At 30.2% G+C, this 21,893-nt stretch overlaps 1 protein-coding gene across 1 annotated transcript in view; it reads right to left on the bottom strand.

Annotated features, from left to right (window-relative positions):
• LOC143247732 (putative glutamate receptor) overlaps positions 1-21,893 on the bottom strand; it is a 50,582-nt gene that overhangs the window by 22,098 nt on the left and 6,591 nt on the right. The window contains exons 2-4 of the mRNA XM_076496153.1: positions 7,849-7,983; positions 6,546-6,757; positions 2,703-3,017 (exon numbers count right to left, since the gene is read on the bottom strand). Of these exons, the coding sequence (XP_076352268.1) occupies positions 2,703-3,017; positions 6,546-6,757; positions 7,849-7,983 (662 nt within the window). The remainder of the gene's footprint in view (positions 1-2,702; positions 3,018-6,545; positions 6,758-7,848; positions 7,984-21,893) is intronic.

Here is a 21,893-nt window from a genome sequence, read left to right as displayed (position 1 = left end):
GTGGGAACATCACAGATAGACCACTGTTTAGTTTTGTGCTTAACAATAAATATACATAAAAAGTTTGATTAAACGTTTGGGAAAAAATGCATTTATGTTCCAGATATTTATTTTAAAAACTTTAATGTAATATGTATAAATTGTTAGACGCACGTGACGGCAGACTCGAGAAATAAAACATCATTAGCATAATTATCATAAATTAATGAAACTCTTGCTTATATGATACTGAAAAAACATTTTTATCACGCGATGTGGAAACCACAATTTCGCGAAATATTATCCTGTGTGTATGTAGATTTGCAGTATTAGTCACGATTTTCTCTTTTCGCCTTCGTTTATTGTTACGGAGAATTTTATTTTTCTCCATTTGAATGTACAGAAAAAATTGGACAGCTGAATTTAACGCGTAAAGTGGAGCAAAACGAATGCGAATAGGTCACACACGGATTCGACATTTACGGAGTTATCATGTAATTAATAGCGTCAGAAACAGTTTTATATCATTAGTTTCTCAAGTATCTACTGAGTATTCAAGTAAAACTGTCATTTGTTGCCAGAAATTGAAAATAATTTGTTAAAATTTTCTCGAAGCGGTACTATTTGTTTACAAACACGCAGGGTACCAATATGACGTCATGAAACGTCACACACGGATCCAATGCACTGACGCAACGGATAATCAGCTAATTTTTATAATTTAACGAATATGCCAATATCAAACAGCTGTATGCATTAACCCTGATGAAGCCGCAAAGGCGAAACGTTGGTTAGAATAACGAAACAACTTATATATACAATATATATAGGGTCATTTTCTTTAAACTTTTTAACAACATGTGTAAATCTCTCCAGAATGCGCTACAAATTTCGAATGCCAACAAAAAAATTTATAATTTTATTACTTTCAGTGACGGGACATCATATATTAAGGTTTTCCCTCAGGTTGAGGACCATAAGTGGTGTAATAACTGATGTGGCAGATTGTGTGAATCTGAGGAATCGTGATTCATATCTGATCTCCCTGCCATCCTCTAGTAGAATGAGAGTAAAGTCTACGAACTTACAATGTTAAAATCGAGGGTTGCATTCCATTCGGTGAACACAGCAGGTGACCGTCTGTGACATTGTTGTAAAACAAATAAACAAACTACACGTTTTGACCACGAGTGTGTTGTAAGAGTTATGGTAAAATCCTGTTATCCGATTAGAACCCTACTATAATTGGACCTATTGAATTCGGGTGTACGGCGAGTTTTTCCTTTCTTAAAGGTTCGACTTTACAATTTAACTAAAAGTTACCCTAAGCTCGTAAATAGAGCGTTATTATCTGTCTTATTATCAATACACAGGCAATAAAATTAGTAAAAATAACGATTATTGTATTTCATCGCACTCTAGCGGCGTCTATTTTTTATATATCAAATTAACAGGAGACAGAACCCTGCTGGTACAGCGGTAAGTCTATGGCTAAAATCAGGGGTTCGATTCCTCTCGGCGGTCACAGCAGATAGCCCGATGTGGCTTTGCTATAAGAAAGCACACATACACACATACAGGCTGTGATGAGATAATTCATAAATTAAATGAAACATCAATCAGAATGAGGTAAATATGAGGTTGTCCAGAAATAATTATCAGAATTCTCAAGATGACATTTAGAATATTGAGTAACTTATCGCTGGTTGGTTGGTTTAATACAACGTTTGTCGCTTACAAGATGTCTTACTTGTCTTCTGTTTCAACTCTACTCAGAGTAAGTTTCGTAATTCCCAAGGTAACATGGACAAAAAAGACTTTTGTCTGATTTTCCTCAGCGACTTCAAACTCGAACGAAAAGCTATTGAAACTACACGGAACATTAACCAGAGACTCGGCCACGGATCTGTTACTGAACGTACAGTTTAGTGTTGCTACCAAAGGTTTCAACACGGAGAGGAAATAATTGAAGAACACAAAGGTCGTGGAAGGAAGCCATCTTTAAATAAAAACACATTGAAGGAAACAGTTGAGACAGACCCTCACACAACAGTACGTGAGCTTGTAGAAAAGCTAGGCACAAAAAAATCAAGCATTGCCAACCACCTGAGTGTGATTGGAAAAATGAAAACGTAGGATAAGTGAATTCTGCACGAGCTGACTGAAGATCAACAAAATCGACGTTATGAGACCTGTCATGGATGACGCTCCAAACATTAAACGAATTGGGAATCGAGGTTCTGTCTCATTCACCTTAATACCTAGACCTTTCTTCTAAAATTTTCATTGTTTTCAAATACTTTGACAACTTTTTGAAAAATAAACGCTTTCAAAACCAGGCAACTACAGAAAAAGCTTTCAAGGAGTTCATTGACCATAGAAACTCTGATTTTTTAAGCCATGTCATAAACAGCATCGTTACATGTGGATAACATTGTGTTAAAGTAAATGGTGCTTACTTTAGTTAAAGTATGTTTTACAAAACTGGTTTATACTTCTACAAACTTCACAGTTAAAAAACAACATTTATTTTAGACAATCTAACAAATAAACTATTGTATATATTAAGTGACAGCTAATAATACAGAGAAGTAATAGTACTATTTAGATACACGTGATTTATGTGCCACCTTTATAGCCGATGACTCGGCGTTTATTTTTCATTAAAAGTTTCTTTAATATATATATACGTACATATAAACATCAGAAAACAAAACACATACCCTTTCGAGAGCAACCTTCAAAACTCTTCCTTGAAGACTAGGGTTAGCTTGGAAATTTCTAAAATAAGTCTTGTTTGTTTTATGCCTACGTCTATAGTACCATTTGTCCAGCCGCTGTAAGGTCGTGTTTCTGGACAGTGGATTGTACTTAATCTTGAACACGTTCAGAGAATCTTCCCCCACCTTTGGAAGGGTCATAAGGAGTATATTGTTATCTCTGTTGACATAGTTACACACGTGAAGAAGCTTATCTTCATTTTCAAGAAGAAGGATCCACCTAGTGTTTGGTCCCAGAAGTAATGAGCTTCGTGTTACCTAGAAGTAAAACCATTCATGAACCATTTCTAGGATAACCACAAAATATAAACACTGTCAACAGATCCAACGTGTAGTTAACACTACTGTCAACAGATCCAACGTGTAGTTAACACTACTGTCAACAGATCCAACGTGTAGTTAACACTACTGTCAACAGATCCAACGTGTAGTTAACACTACTGTCAACAGATCCAAAGTGTAGTTAACACTACTGTCAACAGATCCAAAGTGTAGTTAACACTACTGTCAACAGATCCAACGTATAGTTAATACTACTGTCAACAGATCCAACGTATAGTTAACACTACTGTCAACAGATCCAACATATAGTTAACACTACTGTCAACAGATCCAACATATAGTTAACACTACTGTCAACAGATCCAACGTGTAGTTAACACTACTGTCACAGATCCAACGTATAGTTAATACTACTGTCAACAGATCCAACATATAGTTAACACTACTGTCAACAGATCCAACATATAGTTAACACTACTGTCAACAGATCCAACGTGTAGTTAACACTACTGTCAACAGATCCAACGTGTAGTTAACACTACTGTCAACAGATCCAACGTGTAGTTAACACTACTGTCAACAGATCCAACGTGTAGTTAACACTACTATCAACAGACTCAACGTAAAGACACTATAAGACAGAAAAATAAACGTGTAATTAGCACCCTTGTCAACAACAAAAAAAACGTGTTGTTAAAACATCTGTCAAAGTGGGTGTGATATCACTGTCAACAAACACAAACTGTACATTCTGTAGTCAAACAAGAGTAAGTGTTTAATAAGAGTAAGTGTTTAATAAGAGTAAGTGTCCAATAAGAGTAAGTGTTTAATAAGAGTAAGTGTTTAATAACAGGAAGTGTTTATTCCTCCAGTTCTGCAAGCCTTCTAACAGTAATACGTTCTGGTTACGAAGTTAGAACACAGGATCACCTACAGAAGTTGTATCTTCCAGAAAAATAATGGTAAACAATACGAAAATGGTCGAATTTTGTGTCTCGTTTCAAATAATCAATAGTTCTGAACTGTATTCAGTACGACAAGACAGAATACGGGAACTGCTGCGTGATAGTTTAGTTTTATTCTGTCCTTAAATATGCTGTTGAATGTTTAACGTTTTTTGTTAATTATCCCGACAAAACGTAAGCAAAATAGATGTCATAATTACTAAATATATTTGCGATTCAAATCTGGCATAGGCGCAATATGTAAGAATAGTGCATACTTTAACATGATTAAATACGGACCTAACGACAAGTTAACATCGAAAACATTAAAGTTCAGTCAATTTAAAATTATAAGAATATAGATGGCAGCAGTTACTTATTAGAACTATTACAAAGACAGCCGACTTAACATTATAAAAATATAGATGGCAGCAGTTACTTATTAGAACTATTACAAAGACAGCCGACTTAACATTATAAAAATATAGATGGCAGCAGTTACTTATTAGAACTATTACAAAGACAGCCGACTTAACATTATAAAAATATAGATGGCAGCAGTTACTTATTAGAACTGTTACAAAGACAGCCGACTTAACATTATAAAAATATAGATGGCAGCAGTTAGTTATTAGAACTGTTACAAAGACAGCCGACTTAACATTATAAAATATAGATGGCAGCAGTTACTTATTAGAACTATTACAAAGACAGCCGACTTAACATTATAAAAATATAGATGGCAGCAGTTAGTTATTAGAACTGTTACAAAGACAGCCGACTTAACATTATAAAAATATAGATGGCAGCAGTTAGTTATTAGAACTATTACAAAGACAGCCGACTTAACATTATAAAAATATAGATGGCAGCAGTTAGTTATTAGAACAATTACAAAGTTAGCCGACTTAACATTATAAAAATATAGATGGCAGCAGTTACTAATTAGAACTGTTACAAAGACAGCCGACTTAACATTATAAAAATATAGATGGCAGCAGTTAGTTATTAGAACTGTTACAAAGACAGCCGACTTAACATTATAAAAATATAGATGGCAGCAGTTAGTTATTAGAACTATTACAAAGACAGCCGACTTAACATTATAAAAATATAGATGGCAGCAGTTAGTTATTAGAACTGTTACAAAGACAGCCGACTTAACATTATAAAAAATATAGATGGCAGCAGTTACTAATTAGAACAATTACAAAGACAGCCGACTTAACATTATAAAAATATAGATGGCAGCAGTTAGTTATTAGAACTATTACAAAGACAGCCGACTTAACATCATTAACTGTGTTAGTATACAAGTTATTATAATGGAAGATAATAATAATTAACCTATACAATTCCATTCTTTAAGTCATCAATAACACCTCATAATAACTGTAAGTGTTCCCGGTATTAAGTCATCAATAACACCTCATAATAACTGTAAGTGTTCCCGGTATTAAGTCATCGATAACACCTCATAATAACTGTAAGTGTTCCCGGTATTAAGTCATCAATAACACCTCATAATAACTGTAAGTGTTCCCGGTATTAAGTCATCAATAACACCTCATAATAACTGTAAGTGTTACTAGTTTTGTCTGATGATAGAAAGCATCTACTATCGTAAATCAATAAACTTAGATCACAAGTGGAATACGCTAAGATGCATGTCTCGTTAATGATTCAACACCAGAATAATTTGACAACTGAATAGTTATAATAAGTTGCGATTACACTCACACAGTGAGTAACAGTTACTATCAAGTTATCTTTTTACATTATATGGTATGCTTCAACATATCCTTGGATAAACACAAATATTTATAACAATATGTTAGCAGATTTTGTTAGTCAACTGTCATGTCTGTGGTATTATGCCAGATTTCTCTTCTCAAGTAAAATATTTGGAACAACTTGTAAGTGTTATCTTGTCAAATAAATGGTTTGAAAAAAACTTGTGTTAGCTTTTCAAGTAAAAGGTTTGAAACAACTTGTAAGTGTTAGCTTTTCAAGTAAAAGGTTCGAAACAACTTGTAAGTGTTAGCTTGTCAAGTAAAAGGTTCGAAACAACTTGTAAGTGTTAGCTTGTCAAGTAAAAGGTTCGAAACAACTTGTAAGTGTTAACTTGTCAAGTAAAAGGTGAAACAAAAGGTTAGCTCGTCAAGAAAGGTCTGAAACAACTTGTAAGTGTTAGCTTGTCAAGTAAAAGGTTTGAAACAACTTGTAAGTGTTAGCTCGTCAAGTGTTAGCTCGTCAAAAGGTCTGAAACAACTTGTAAGTGTTAGCTCGTCAAGTGAAACAAAAGTTAGCTCGTCAAGAAACAACTTGTAAGTGTTAGCTCGTCAAGTAAAAGGTCTGAAACAACTTGTAAGTGTTGTTCTGAAACAACTTGTAAGTGTTAGCTCGTCAAGTAAAAGGTTCGAAACAACTTGTAAGTGTTAGCTCGTCAAGTAAAAGGTTTGAAACAACTTGTAAGTGTTAGCTCGTCAAGTAAAAGGTTTGAAACAACTTGTAAGTGTTAGCTCGTCAAGTAAAAGGCTTTAAGTAATATATCTCTTACTTTGTTGATTAACATATCCATTAAAGCCCAAGATGGCGCTACCACAACTTGAATTGGTGAAATTCTCTCCACCAAAGACTCCAGCGAAGTCACTAACATTTGGATGTCGAGCAAACGTTCCACTTCTTTCGTTAACGCCACTAACGTTATCTTATACAATGTGGTTGATACGTGATGCCTGCTGAGGTCTTGGATTAAACGATCCAGTGACCCTAAGAAGATACTGGGTATTTCATAAAAGATATATAAATAGTTTTTTTTAGGATTTTTTGGAGCCAAAAATCCGTAAATTAACTCATGTGATCAGATCAAATTTAGATATAGAATACTACTAAAAATAATCCCAAATGTTAAATGTGTAGTCTTTTGTACAACTAAAAAAATTATTTTAAGAGGTCTATTTTTTATTCAAAAGCTAGCGGAAGCTTCAAGAGAGCTAAAAATATTTGGTCCTAATAATTATTAAAAGGTTTCTGTTATCAGTATCCTATTTCTAGAAAACTGACATTCTCAACCGACACTTGTTGTTTCTTCAACGAAAAAAATTGTTTTTATAATTCTAATTGACAAACTAAACAGATAATAAAACGTTTTGCTGGGAAAAAAAGGTTATTTGAAGTAACATGACATTCCTGTTTATAAAACACTTTAAATACTAGTTAAGAAAATATGAAATAAAGAAAACATGTGACAAGTATCAACCAATCAAGTTTCGGCAAAATGGAGATGTAAAATCCTTGTCTTCACAAATGTCGCCATCTTATGCTTAAAATATGTTGTTTGTTAAAAGACAGAAGTAAACAATTAGATACAAGTAACCCATTTAGTTTTGTTAGCTAACTTCTTAGCATATCTTCACACGGCACATGGAACCAGTGTTTTTGGACTCCAGTTTCAAGTAACACAAGCGAAAGAGAATGCAATACCATTTCCTTTGAATGGACTTCCAGTCCAGCGCAGGTTAAACCCCAGTTAACAGCTGGGTAGACTGGAACGAGCTGGATAACATTCTCGCCCAAGGACAAAACGCAGCTTGCAACCATCTAGCTACGAATCCAAAGCGCGAGGCCACGTGCGCCTACAAATAACACAATCAGTGGAAATTTCATGTTGTTTAACTTGTACCTGATTCGTGTGTAGCACAAAGTTAGCACATTGTAGAAATGAAAGGGTTTAGTTGTGTAACAATAAATAATTAAACACTCAGTTATAATAATTTATCGAGTTATTATATTTGAATTTTATCTCGATTTTTTGTGATAAATTATTCACGTGGCCGATCATTTTCCAAATAAATACTCACATCGCTGTTCTATACTGTCGTCATGTACCAGGATGAGACTCTTCCACTTAAGTTCTACACCAGCGACCTCTACTAGAAATTCCTTCCACAAGTGAGCAGCTTCTATCGGTCTCTCGTCTTCTCCACGAACTATGACTTTCAACAGCAACAACGACAAAAGATGAGGTGACATTTGATACGATTATAAAAAAACCACCAACACTGAACTAGGTACAACGGTGTTAGCGATAAAATGTTTGGTCGATTGTTTATTTCAAAGCTGCTGGGTAAATGTTATTTGCTTTTGAAAAGTGGACCGGCATGGCCAAGCGTGTTAAGGCGTGTGACTCGTAATCTGAGGGTCGCGGGTTCGCCCTTTCAGCCATGGGGGCGTTATAATGTGACGGTCAGTCCCACTATTCGTTGGTAAAAGAGTAGCCCAAGAGTTGGCGGTGGGTGGTGGTGACTAGCTGTTTTCCCTCTTGTCTTACACTGCTAAATTAGGGACGGCTAGCACAGACAGCCCTCGAGTATCTTTGTGCGAAATTAAAAAAACAAACAAACAATCTTTTCAAAAGATATTGAATGAGATATTGAATGTCCACATTACTTGATATCATTATAAAATGATCAGCACAATTACACTAAAAATGTCACATGAGAAATGTCTTCGATAGTTTTGTATTCTTCTGGTAATTTAGAATCAGTTTTTTCAACATTTGTTTATCTCTTACGAATTTATAGTAAATAAATGACACAAATATTTTGATAAAATCGAATTAAAGAAATGATTTTGTTGTTTGGAAGTTAAGCACAATGTTACAAAATGGGATATCTGTGTTTTGTCCATCACGGGTTCTAGTGTTCTAAAGTCCGCAGACACACCGCTGTGCCACCAATAGGTGCAAATATGAGTTTATAAATCCCTCAGTATTTCTTGCTGCAATGAAACTTACCCATTGTTTATCATAATACTGGGATTGTATATCTTAATGGAGTTTAAATAATAGAGAGAAAAGTCAGGTGTATGTTCACTAATCAAATTATTATAATATTTAAACCATATAGTTTTCGGTTTTATTTCTTATATTAAAGTCAGGTGTATGTTCACAAATCAGATTATTATAATATTTAAACCATATAGTTTTCGGATTTATTTCTTATATTAAAGTCAGGTGTATGTTCACTAATCAGATTATTATAATATTTAAACCATATAGTTTTCGGTTTTATTTCTTATATTAAAGTCAGGTGTATGTTCACTAATCAGATTATTATAATATTTACACCATATAGTTTTCGGTTTTATTTCTTATATTAAAGTCAGGTGTATGTTCACTAATCAGATTATTATAATATTTACACCATATAGTTTTCGGTTTTATTTCTTATATTAAAGTCAGGTGTATGTTCACTAATCAGATTATTATAATATTTACACCATATAGTTTTCGGTTTTATTTCTTATATTAAAGTCAGGTGTATGTTCACTAATCAGATTATTATAATATTTACACCATATAGTTTTCGGTTTTATTTCTTATATTAAAGTCAGGTGTATGTTCACTAATCAGATTATTATAATATTTACACCATATAGTTTTCGGTTTTATTTCTTATATTAAAGTCAGGTGTATGTTCACTAATCAGATTATTATAATATTTACACCATATAGTTTTCGGTTTTATTTCTTATATTAAAGTCAGGTGTATGTTCACTAATCAGATTATTATAATATTTACACCATATAGTTTTCGGTTTTATTTCTTATATTAAATTCAGGTGTATGTTCACTAATCAGATTATTATAATATTTACACCATATAGTTTTATTTCTTATTTAAAGTCAGGTGTATGTTCACTAATCAGATTATTATAATATTTACACCATATAGTTTTCAGTTTTATTTTATATTAAAGTCAGGTGTATGTTCACTAATCAGATTATTATAATATTTACACCATATAGTTTTCGGTTTTATTTCTTATATTAAAGTCAGGTGTATGTTCACTAATCAGATTATTATAATATTTACACCAGGTGTATGTTCACTAATCAGATTATTATAATATTTCATATAGGTTTTATTTCTTATATTAAAGTCAGGTGTATGTTCACTAATCAGATTATTATAATATTTACTTATATTAAACAGGTGTATGTTCACTAATCAGATTATTATAATATTTACACCATATAGTTTTCAGTTTTATTTCTTATATTAAAGTCAGGTGTATGTTCACTAATCAGATTATTATAATATTTACACCATATAGTTTTCGGTTTTATTTCTTATATTAAAGTCAGGTGTATGTTCACTAATCAGATTATTATAATATTTACACCATATAGTTTTCGGTTTTATTTCTTATATTAAAGTCAGGTGTATGTTCACTAATCAGATTATTATAATATTTACACCATATAGTTTTCAGTTTTATTTCTTATATTAAAGTCAGGTGTATGTTCACTAATCAGATTATTATAATATTTAAACCATATAGTTTTCGGTTTTATTTCTTATATTAAAGTCAGGTGTATGTTCACTAATCAGATTATTATAATATTTACACCATATAGTTTTCGGTTTTATTTCTTATATTAAATTCAGGTGTATGTTCACTAATCAGATTATTATAATATTTACACCATATAGTTTTCAGTTTTATTTCTTATATTAAAGTCAGGTGTATGTTCACTAATCAGATTATTATAATATTTACACCATATAGTTTTCAGTTTTATTTCTTATATTAAAGTCAGGTGTATGTTCACTAATCAGATTATTATAATATTTACACCATATAGTTTTCGGTTTTATTTCTTATATTAAAGTCAGGTGTATGTTCACTAATCAGATTATTATAATATTTACACCATATAGTTTTCAGTTTTATTTCTCATATTAAAGTCAGGTGTATGTTCACTAATCAGATTATTATAATATTTACACCATATAGTTTTCAGTTTTATTTCTTATATTAAAGTCAGGTGTATGTTCACTAATCAGATTATTATAATATTTAAACCATATAGTTTTCGGTTTTATTTCTTATATTAAAGTCAGGTGTATGTTCATATTTAAAGTTTTCAGATTATTATAATATTTACACCATATAGTTTTCATATAGTTTTATTTCTTATATTAAGGTGTATGTCAGGTGATTATATAATTCACTAATCAGATGTATGTTCACTATAATTATTTAATACACCATATAGTTTTCGGTTTTATTTCTTATATTAAAGTCAGGTGTATGTTCACTAATCAGATTATTATAATATTTACACCATATAGTTTTCGGTTTTATTTCTTATATTAAAGTCAGGTGTATGTTCACTAATCAGATTATTATAATATTTACACCATATAGTTTTCGGTTTTATTTCTTATATTAAAGTCAGGTGTATGTTCACTAATCAGATTATTATAATATTTACACCATATAGTTTTCGGTTTTATTTCTTATATTAAAGTCAGGTGTATGTTCACTAATCAGATTATTATAATATTTACACCATATAGTTTTCGGTTTTATTTCTTATATTAAAGTCAGGTGTATGTTCACTAATCAGATTATTATAATATTTACACCATATAGTTTTCGGTTTTATTTCTTATATTAAAGTCAGGTGTATGTTCACTAATCAGATTATTATAATATTTACACCATATAGTTTTCAGTTTTATTTCTTATATTAAAGTCAGGTGTATGTTCACTAATCAGATTATTATAATATTTACACCATATGGTTTTCAGTTTTATTTCTTATATTAAAGTCAGGTGTATGTTCACTAATCAGATTATTATAATATTTAAACCATATAGTTTTCGGTTTTATTTCTTATATTAAAGTCAGGTGTATGTTCACTAATCAGATTATTATAATATTTACACCATATAGTTTTCGGTTTTATTTCTTATATTAAAGTCAGGTGTATGTTCACTAATCAGATTATTATAATATTTACACCATATAGTTTTCGGTTTTATTTCTTATATTAAAGTCAGGTGTATGTTCACTAATCAGATTATTATAATATTTACACCATATAGTTTTCGGTTTTATTTCTTATATTAAAGTCAGGTGTATGTTCACTAATCAGATTATTATAATATTTAAACCATATAGTTTTCAGTTTTATTTCTTATATTAAAGTCAGGTGTATGTTCACTAATCAGATTATTATAATATTTACACCATATAGTTTTCAGTTTTATTTCTTATATTAAAGTTTGAAGAAGAGAAACCTGAAATTTCGTCATTAGCGTCAAATAATAACTTTGTTTTAAAAAAAAAACATTAAGTGTAATCATATTGTTATCGTATTGTAATCATATTGTTATCACATTGTAATCATATTGTTATCACATTGTAATCATATTGTTATCATATTGTAATCGTATTGTTATCATATTGTAATCGTATTGTTATCATATTGTTATCATATTGTTATCATATTGTAATCGTATTGTTATCATATTGTAATCGTATTGTTATCATATTGTAATCGTATTGTTATCATATTGTTATCATATTGTTATCATATTGTAATGATATTGTTATCACGTTGTAATCATATTGTTATCGTATTGTAATCATATTGTTATCGTATTGTAATCATATTGTTATCACATTGTAATCATATTGTTATCACATTGTAATCGTATTGTTATCATATTGTAATCGTATTGTAATCATATTGTAATCGTATTGTAATCATATTGTTATCGTGCTGTAATCATATTGTTATCGTATTGTTAATCATATTGTTATCGTATTGTTAATCATATTGTTATCGTGTTGTAATCATATTGTTATCGTGTTGTAATCATATTGTTATCGTGTTGTTATCATATTGTTATCGTGTTGTTATCGTGCAGTAATCATATTGTAATCATATTGTTATCGTGCTGTAATCATATTGTTATCATATTGTTATCGTGCTGTAATCATATTGTTATCATGTTGTAATCATATTGTTATCGTGTTGTAATCATATTGTTATCGTGTTGTAATCATATTGTTATCGTGTTGTAATCATATTGTTATCGTGTTGTAATCATATTGTTATCGTGTTGTAATCATATTGTTATCGTGCTGTAATCATATTGTTATCGTGCTGTAATCATATTGTTATCGTGCTGTAATCATATTGTTATCGTGCTGTAATCATATTGTTATCGTGCTGTAATCATATTGCTATCGTGCTGTAATCATATTGCTATCGTGCTGTAATCATACTGTTATCGTGCTGTAATCATACTGTTATCGTGCTGTAATCATATTGTTATCGTGCTGTAATCATATTGTTATCGTGCTGTAATCATATTGTTATCGTGTTGTAATCATATTGCTATCGTGCTGTAATCATATTGCTATCGTGCTGTAATTATATTGTTATCGTGTTGTTATCGTGCAGTAATCATATTGTAATCATATTGTTATCGTGTTGTAATCATATTGTTATCGTGTTGTAATCATATTGTTATCGTGCTGTAATGATATTGTTATCGTGTTGTAATCATATTGCTATCGTGCTGTAATCATATTGTTATCGTGCTGTAATCATATTGTTATCGTGCTGTAATCATATTGTTATCGTGTTGTTATCGTGCTGTAATGATATTGTTATCGTGTTGTAATCATATTGCTATCGTGCTGTAATCATATTGTTATCGTGCTGTAATTATATTGTTATCGTGTTGTTATCGTGCAGTAATCATATTGTAATCATATTGTTATCGTGTTGTAATCATATTGTTATCGTGTTGTAATCATATTGTTATCGTGCTGTAATGATATTGTTATCGTGTTGTAATCATATTGCTATCGTGCTGTAATCATATTGTTATCGTGCTGTAATCATATTGTTATCGTGCTGTAATCATATTGTTATCGTGTTGTTATCGTGCTGTAATGATATTGTTATCGTGTTGTAATCATATTGCTATCGTGCTGTAATCATATTGTTATCGTGCTGTAATTATATTGTTATCGTGTTGTTATCGTGCAGTAATCATATTGTAATCATATTGTTATCGTGTTGTCATCATATTGCTATCGTGCTGTAATCATATTGTTATCGTGCTGTAATCATATTGTTATCGTGTTGTTATCGTGCTGTAATCATATTGTTATCGTGTTGTAATCATATTGTTATCGTGTTGTAATCATATTGCTATCGTGCTGTAATCATATTGCTATCGTGCTGTAATCATATTGTTATCGTGCTGTAATCATATTGTTATCGTGTTGTTATCGTGCTGTAATGATATTGTTATCGTGTTGTAATCATATTGCTATCGTGTTGTAATCATATTGCTATCGTGCTGTAATCATATTGCTATCGTGCTGTAATCATATTGTTATCGTGCTGTAATTATATTGTTATCGTGTTGTTATCGTGCAGTAATCATATTGTAATCACATTGTTATCGTGCAGTAATCATATTGTAATCATATTGTTATCGTGTTGTAATCATATTGTTATCGTGTTGTAATCATATTGTTATCGTGCTGTAATGATATTGTTATCGTGTTGTAATCATATTGCTATCGTGCTGTAATCATATTGTTATCGTGCTGTAATCATATTGTTATCGTGCTGTAATCATATTGTTATCGTGTTGTTATCGTGCTGTAATGATATTGTTATCGTGTTGTAATCATATTGCTATCGTGCTGTAATCATATTGTTATCGTGCTGTAATTATATTGTTATCGTGTTGTTATCGTGCAGTAATCATATTGTAATCATATTGTTATCGTGTTGTAATCATATTGTTATCGTGTTGTAATCATATTGTTATCGTGTTGTAATCATATTGTTATCGTGCTGTAATGATATTGTTATCGTGTTGTAATCATATTGCTATCGTGCTGTAATCATATTGTTATCGTGCTGTAATCATATTGTTATCGTGCTGTAATCATATTGTTATCGTGTTGTTATCGTGCTGTAATGATATTGTTATCGTGTTGTAATCATATTGCTATCGTGCTGTAATCATATTGTTATCGTGCTGTAATTATATTGTTATCGTGTTGTTATCGTGCAGTAATCATATTGTAATCATATTGTTATCGTGTTGTCATCATATTGCTATCGTGCTGTAATCATATTGTTATCGTGCTGTAATCATATTGTTATCGTGCTGTAATCATATTGTTATCGTGTTGTTATCGTGCTGTAATCATATTGTTATCGTGTTGTAATCATATTGTTATCGTGTTGTAATCATATTGCTATCGTGCTGTAATCATATTGCTATCGTGCTGTAATCATATTGTTATCGTGCTGTAATCATATTGTTATCGTGTTGTTATCGTGCTGTAATGATATTGTTATCGTGTTGTAATCATATTGCTATCGTGTTGTAATCATATTGCTATCGTGCTGTAATCATATTGCTATCGTGCTGTAATCATATTGTTATCGTGCTGTAATTATATTGTTATCGTGTTGTTATCGTGCAGTAATCATATTGTAATCACATTGTTATCGTGCAGTAATCATATTGTAATCATATTGTTATCGTGTTGTCATCATATTGCTATCGTGCTGTAATCATATTGTTATCGTGTTGTTATCGTGCAGTAATCATATTGTAATCATATTGTTATCGTGCTGTAATCATATTGTTATCGTGTTGTAATCATATTGTTATCGTGTTGTAATCATATTGCTATCGTGCTGTAATAATATTGTTATCGTGTTGTTATCGTGCAGTAATCATATTGTTATCGTGTTGTAATCATATTGTTATCGTGTTGTTATCGTGCTGTAATCATATTGTTATCGTGTTGTTATCGTGCAGTAATCATATTGTAATCATATTGTTATCGTGTTGTTATCGTGTTGTAATCATATTGTTATCGTGTTGTTATCGTGCAGTAATCATATTGTAATCATATTGTTATCGTGTTGTAATCATATTGCTATCGTGCTGTAATCATATTGTTATCGTGTTGTAATTATATTGTTATCGTGTTGTTATCGTGCAGTAATCATATTGTAATCATATTGTTATCGTGTTGTAATCATATTGCTATCGTGTTGTAATCATATTGCTATCGTGCTGTAATCATATTGCTATCGTGCTGTAATCATATTGTTATCGTGCTGTAATTATATTGTTATCGTGTTGTTATCGTGCAGTAATCATATTGTAATCACATTGTTATCGTGCAGTAATCATATTGTAATCATATTGTTATCGTGTTGTAATCATATTGTTATCGTGTTGTAATCATATTGTTATCGTGTTGTTATCGTGCAGTAATCATATTGCTAACGTGCTGTAATCATATTGCTATCGTGCTGTAATCATATTGTTATCGTGTTGTTATCGTGCTGTAATTATATTGTTATCGTGTTGTTATCGTGCAGTAATCATATTGTAATCATATTGTTATCGTGTTGTAATCATATTGTTATCGTATTGTTATCGTGCAGTAATCATATTGTTATCGTGTTGTAATCATATTGCTATCGTGCCGTAATCATATTGCTATCGTGCTGTAATCATATTGCTATCGTGTTGTAATCGTGCTGTAATTATATTGTTATCGTGTTGTAATCATATTGTTATCGTGTTGTTATCGTGCAGTAATCATATTGTAATCGTGTTGTTATCGTGCAGTAATCATATTGTAATCATATTGTTATCGTGTTGTTATCGTGCAGTAATCATATTGTTATCGTGTTGTAATCATATTGTTATCGTGTTGTAATCATATTGTTATCGTGTTGTTATCGTGCTGTAATCATATTGCTATCGTGCTGTAATCATATTGTTATCGTGCTGTAATCATATTGTTATCGTGTTGTAATCGTGCTGTAATTATATTGTTATCGTGTTGTTATCGTGCAGTAATCATATTGTAATCATATTGTTATCGTGTTGTAATCATATTGTTATCGTGTTGTTATCGTGCTGTAATCATATTGCTATCGTGCTGTAATCATATTGTTATCGTGCTGTAATCATATTGTTATCGTGTTGTTATCGTGCAGTAATCATATTGTAATCATATTGTTATCGTGTTGTTATCGTGCAGTAATCATATTGTAATCATATTGTTATCGTGTTGTTATCGTGCAGTAATCATATTGTAATCATATTGCTATCGTGCTGTAATCATATTGTTATCGTGTTGTTATCGTATTGTAATCATATTGTTATCGTATTGTTATCGGATTAACCGTAGAATTATGTGTACATTGTGACAACGTTTTCATTACAGTATTAGATAGTGTCTCAATATGTGTTTAGGTTTCGATTTTTGTTGTCGTTATTACCACGGGACTTTAGAAGCATGGTAGCAATGCTGTGATAGAATATAACACCTGGGTTATGTTTGTGTTTATAGGAAATGTGGGTCGAGGCTCAGTAACAACAATGTTCATTTATTATTTGAGTGGTTAGACTACGTTTATAGGAAACTTCTCTAACAATATAAGCATTTCTATTGTTTACTTGTTAAAGATACAAGAGAAATGAGAACATATTATAAAGATAAAATATTTTATTGTATTAATACATTGTTGTTATTTTACTACAAAGCTACACTCCAGATTATATTAATTCTGTTCTTCGCAGGAAACGAACCCCATATTTTAGCGTTGTAAGTTCATAAATATAACCCTGATCTAACGGGAAAGTTTACCAGACACGAGAAAGAAATTCTCGAAACTATAAAGTCAAATTTTTCGAAAATCTGTTTTCACTGCATTATGATTTTGTTAAGCAGTAGAAACAGTTTAACAGTAGAAACAGTTTAACAGTTGAAACAGTTTAACAGTTGAAACAGTTTAACAGTAGAAACAGTTTAACAGTAGAAACAGTTTAACAAGGGCTTTTTAAAATTTCTTCATAAATTTGTGATGATTGAATTGCACATTGTAGTAAATTTTACAAATCTATGTAACAAGTTATATAAGACCCAAAGTGCACCAAAAACCTTTAAGTGGTACAACAGAGATGTGTGTTTGTAGTAAGTTACTCTATTCTAAATATCAGATTGTTGTATTACAAAGTTTGTGTGTTTGTAGTAAGTTACTCGATTCTAAATATCAGATTGTTGTATTACAATGTTTGTGTGTTTGTAGTAAGTTACTCTATTCTAAATATCAGTTTGTTGTATCACAAAGTTTGTGTGTTTGTAGTAAGTGACTATATTTATATATCAGATTGTTGTATTACAAAGTTTGTGTGTTTTAGTAAGGTACTATATTCTAAATATCAGATTGTTGTATTACAAAGTTTGTGTGTTTGTAGTAAGTGACTCTATTCTAAATATCAGATTCTTGTATTACAAAGTTTGTTTGTTTGTAGTAAGTGACTCTATTCTAAATATCAGATTCTTGTATTACAAAGTTTGTGTGTTTGTAGTACGTTACTCTATTCTAAATATCAGATTGTTGTATTACAAAGTTTGTGTGTTTGTAGTAAGTGACTATATTTATATATCAAATTTTTGTATTACAAAGTTTGTGTGTTTGTAGTAAGGTACTATATTCTAAATATCAGATTGTTGTATTACAAAGTTTGTAGTAAGTGACTCTATTCTAAATATCAGATTGTTGTATTACAAAGTTTGTGTGTTTGTAGTAAGGTACTATATTCTAAATATCAGATTCTTGTATTACAAAGTTTGTGTGTTTGTAGTAAGTTACTCTATTCTAAATATCAGATTCTTGTATTACAAAGTTTGTGTGTTTGTAGTAAGTGACTCTATTCTAAATATCAGATTGTTGTATTACAAAGTTTGTGTGTTTGTAGTAAGTGACTCTATTCTAAATATCAGATTGTTGTATTACAAAGTTTGTGTGTTTGTAGTAAGTGACTCTATTCTAAATATCAGATTGTTGTATTACAAAGTTTGTGTGTTTGTAGTAAGTGACTCTATTCTAAATATCAGATTGTTGTATTACAAAGTTTGTGTGTTTGTAGTAAGTGACTCTATTCTAAATATCAGATTGCTGTATTACAAAGTTTGTGTGTTTGTAGTAAGTGACTCTATTCTAAATATCAGATTGTTGTATTACAAAGTTTGTGTGTTTGTAGTAAGGTACTATATTCTAAATATCAGATTGTTGTATTACAAAGTTTGTGTGTTTGTAGTAAGGTACTATATTCTAAATATCAGATTGTTGTATTACAAAGTTTGTGTGTTTGTAGTAAGTTACTCTATTCTAAATATCAGATTGTTGTATTACAAAGTTTGTGTGTTTGTAGTAAGTGACTATATTCTAAATATCAGATTGTTGTATTACAAAGTTTGTGTGTTTGTAGTAAGTTACTCTATTCTGAATATCAGATTGTTGTATTACAAAGTTTGTTAGTTTGTAGTAAGTTACTCTATTCTAAATATCAGATTCTTGTATTACAAAGTTTGTGTGTTTGTAGTAAGTGACTCTATTCTAAATATCAGATTGTTGTATTACAAAGTTTGTGTGTTTGTAGTAAGTTACTCTATTCTAAATATCAGATTCTTGTATTACAAAGTTTGTGTGTTTGTAGTAAGTGACTATATTCTAAATATCAGATTCTTGTATTACAAAGTTTGTGTGTTTGTAGTAAGTTACTCTATTCTAAATATCAGATTCTTGTATTACAAAGTTTGTGTGTTTGTAGTAAGGTACTATATTCTAAATATCAGATTGTTGTATTACAAAGTTTGTGTGTTTGTAGTAAGTGACTCTATTCTAAATATCAGATTCTTGTATTACAAAGTTTGTGTGTTTGTAGTAAGTGACTCTATTCTAAATATCAGATTCTTGTATTACAAAGTTTGTGTGTTTGTAGTAAGTTACTATATTCTAAATATCAGATTGTTGTATTACAAAGTTTGTGTGTTTGTAGTAAGTTACTCTATTCTAAATATCAGATTCTTGTATTACAAAGTTTGTGTGTTTGTAGTAAGTTACTCTATTCTGAATATCAGATTGTTGTATTACAAAGTTTGTGTGTTTGTAGTAAGTTACTATATTCTAAATATCAGATTGTTGTATTACAAAGTTTGTGTGTTTGTAGTAAGTTACTCTATTCTAAATATCAGATTCTTGTATTACAAAGTTTGTGTGTTTGTAGTAAGTTACTCTATTCTAAATATCAGATTGTTGTATTACAAAGTTTGTGTGTTTGTAGTAAGTTACTCTATTCTAAATATCAGATTGTTGTATTACAAAGTTTGTGTGTTTGTAGTAAGTTACTCTATTCTAAATATCAGATTGTTGTATTACAAAGTTTGTGTGTTTGTAGTAAGTTACTCTATTCTAAATATCAGATTGTTGTATTACAAAGTTTGTGTGTTTGTAGTAAGTTACTGTATTCTAAATATCAGATTGTTGTATTACAAAGTTTGTGTGTTTGTAGTAAGTTATTATATTCTAAATATCAGATTGTTGTATTACAAAGTTTGTGTGTTTGTAGTAAGTTACTCTATTCTAAATATCAGATTCTTGTATTACAAAGTTTGTGTGTTTGTAGTAAGTTACTCTATTCTGAATATCAGATTGTTGTATTACAAAGTTTGTGTGTTTGTAGTAAGTTATTATATTCTAAATATCAGATTGTTGTATTACAAAGTTTGTGTGTTTGTAGTAAGTTACTCTATTCTAAATATCAGATTGTTGTATTACAAAGTTTGTGTGTTTGTAGTAAGTTACTCTATTCTAAATATCAGATTGTTGTATTACAAAGTTTGTGTGTTTGTAGTAAGTTACTGTATTCTAAATATCAGAATGTTGTATTACAAAGTTTGTGTGTTTGTAGTAAGTGACTATATTCTAAATATCAGATTGTTGTATTACAAAGTTTGTGTGTTTGTAGTAAGTTACTGTATTCTAAATATCAGATTGTTGTATTACAAAGTTTGTGTGTTTGTAGTAAGTTACTGTATTCTAAATATCAGATTGTTGTATTACAAAGTTTGTGTGTTTGTAGTAAGTGACTATATTCTAAATATCAGATTGTTGTATTACAAAGTTTGTGTGTTTGTAGTAAGTTACTGTATTCTAAATATCAGATTGTTGTATTACAAAGTTTGTGTGTTTGTAGTAAGTTACTCTATTCTAAATATCAGATTGTTGTATTACAAAGTTTGTGTGTTTGTAGTAAGTTATTATATTCTAAATATCAGATTGTTGTATTACAAAGTTTGTGTGTTTGTAGTAAGTTACTCTATTCTAAATATCAGATTGTTGTATTACAAAGTTTGTGTGTTTGTAGTAAGTTACTCTATTCTAAATATCAGATTGTTGTATTACAAAGTTTGTGTGTTTGTAGTAAGTTACTATATTCTAAATATCAGATTGTTGTATTACAAAGTTTGTGTGTTTGTAGTAAGTTACTCTATTCTAAATATCAGATTGTTGTATTACAAAGTTTGTGTGTTTGTAGTAAGTTACTCTATTCTAAATATCAGATTGTTGTATTACAAAGTTTGTGTGTTTGTAGTAAGTGACTCTATTCTAAATATCAGATTCTTGTATTACAAAGTTTGTGTGTTTGTAGTAAGTTACTCTATTCTAAATATCAGATTCTTGTATTACAAAGTTTGTGTGTTTGTAGTAAGTTACTATATTCTAAATATCAGATTGTTGTATTACAAAGTTTGTGTGTTTGTAGTAAGTTACTCTATTCTAAATATCAGATTGTTGTATTACAAAGTTTGTGTGTTTGTAGTAAGTTACTCTATTCTGAATATCAGATTGTTGTATTACAAAGTTTGTGTGTTTGTAGTAAGTTATTATATTCTAAATATCAGATTGTTGTATTACAAAGTTTGTGTGTTTGTAGTAAGTTACTCTATTCTAAATATCAGATTCTTGTATTACAAAGTTTGTGTGTTTGTAGTAAGTTACTCTATTCTGAATATCAGATTGTTGTATTACAAAGTTTGTGTGTTTGTAGTAAGTTACTCTATTCTAAATATCAGATTCTTGTATTACAAAGTTTGTGTGTTTGTAGTAAGTTATTATATTCTAAATATCAGATTCTTGTATTACAAAGTTTGTGTGTTTGTAGTAAGTTACTCTATTCTAAATATCAG

This window comes from Tachypleus tridentatus, chromosome 3, assembly GCF_004210375.1.
Source record: "Tachypleus tridentatus isolate NWPU-2018 chromosome 3, ASM421037v1, whole genome shotgun sequence".
NCBI classification, from domain to species: domain Eukaryota; kingdom Metazoa; phylum Arthropoda; class Merostomata; order Xiphosura; family Limulidae; genus Tachypleus; species Tachypleus tridentatus.
The sequence above is the reverse complement of the archived record's forward strand: the minus strand, read 5'-3'. Positions and strand labels throughout refer to the sequence as shown.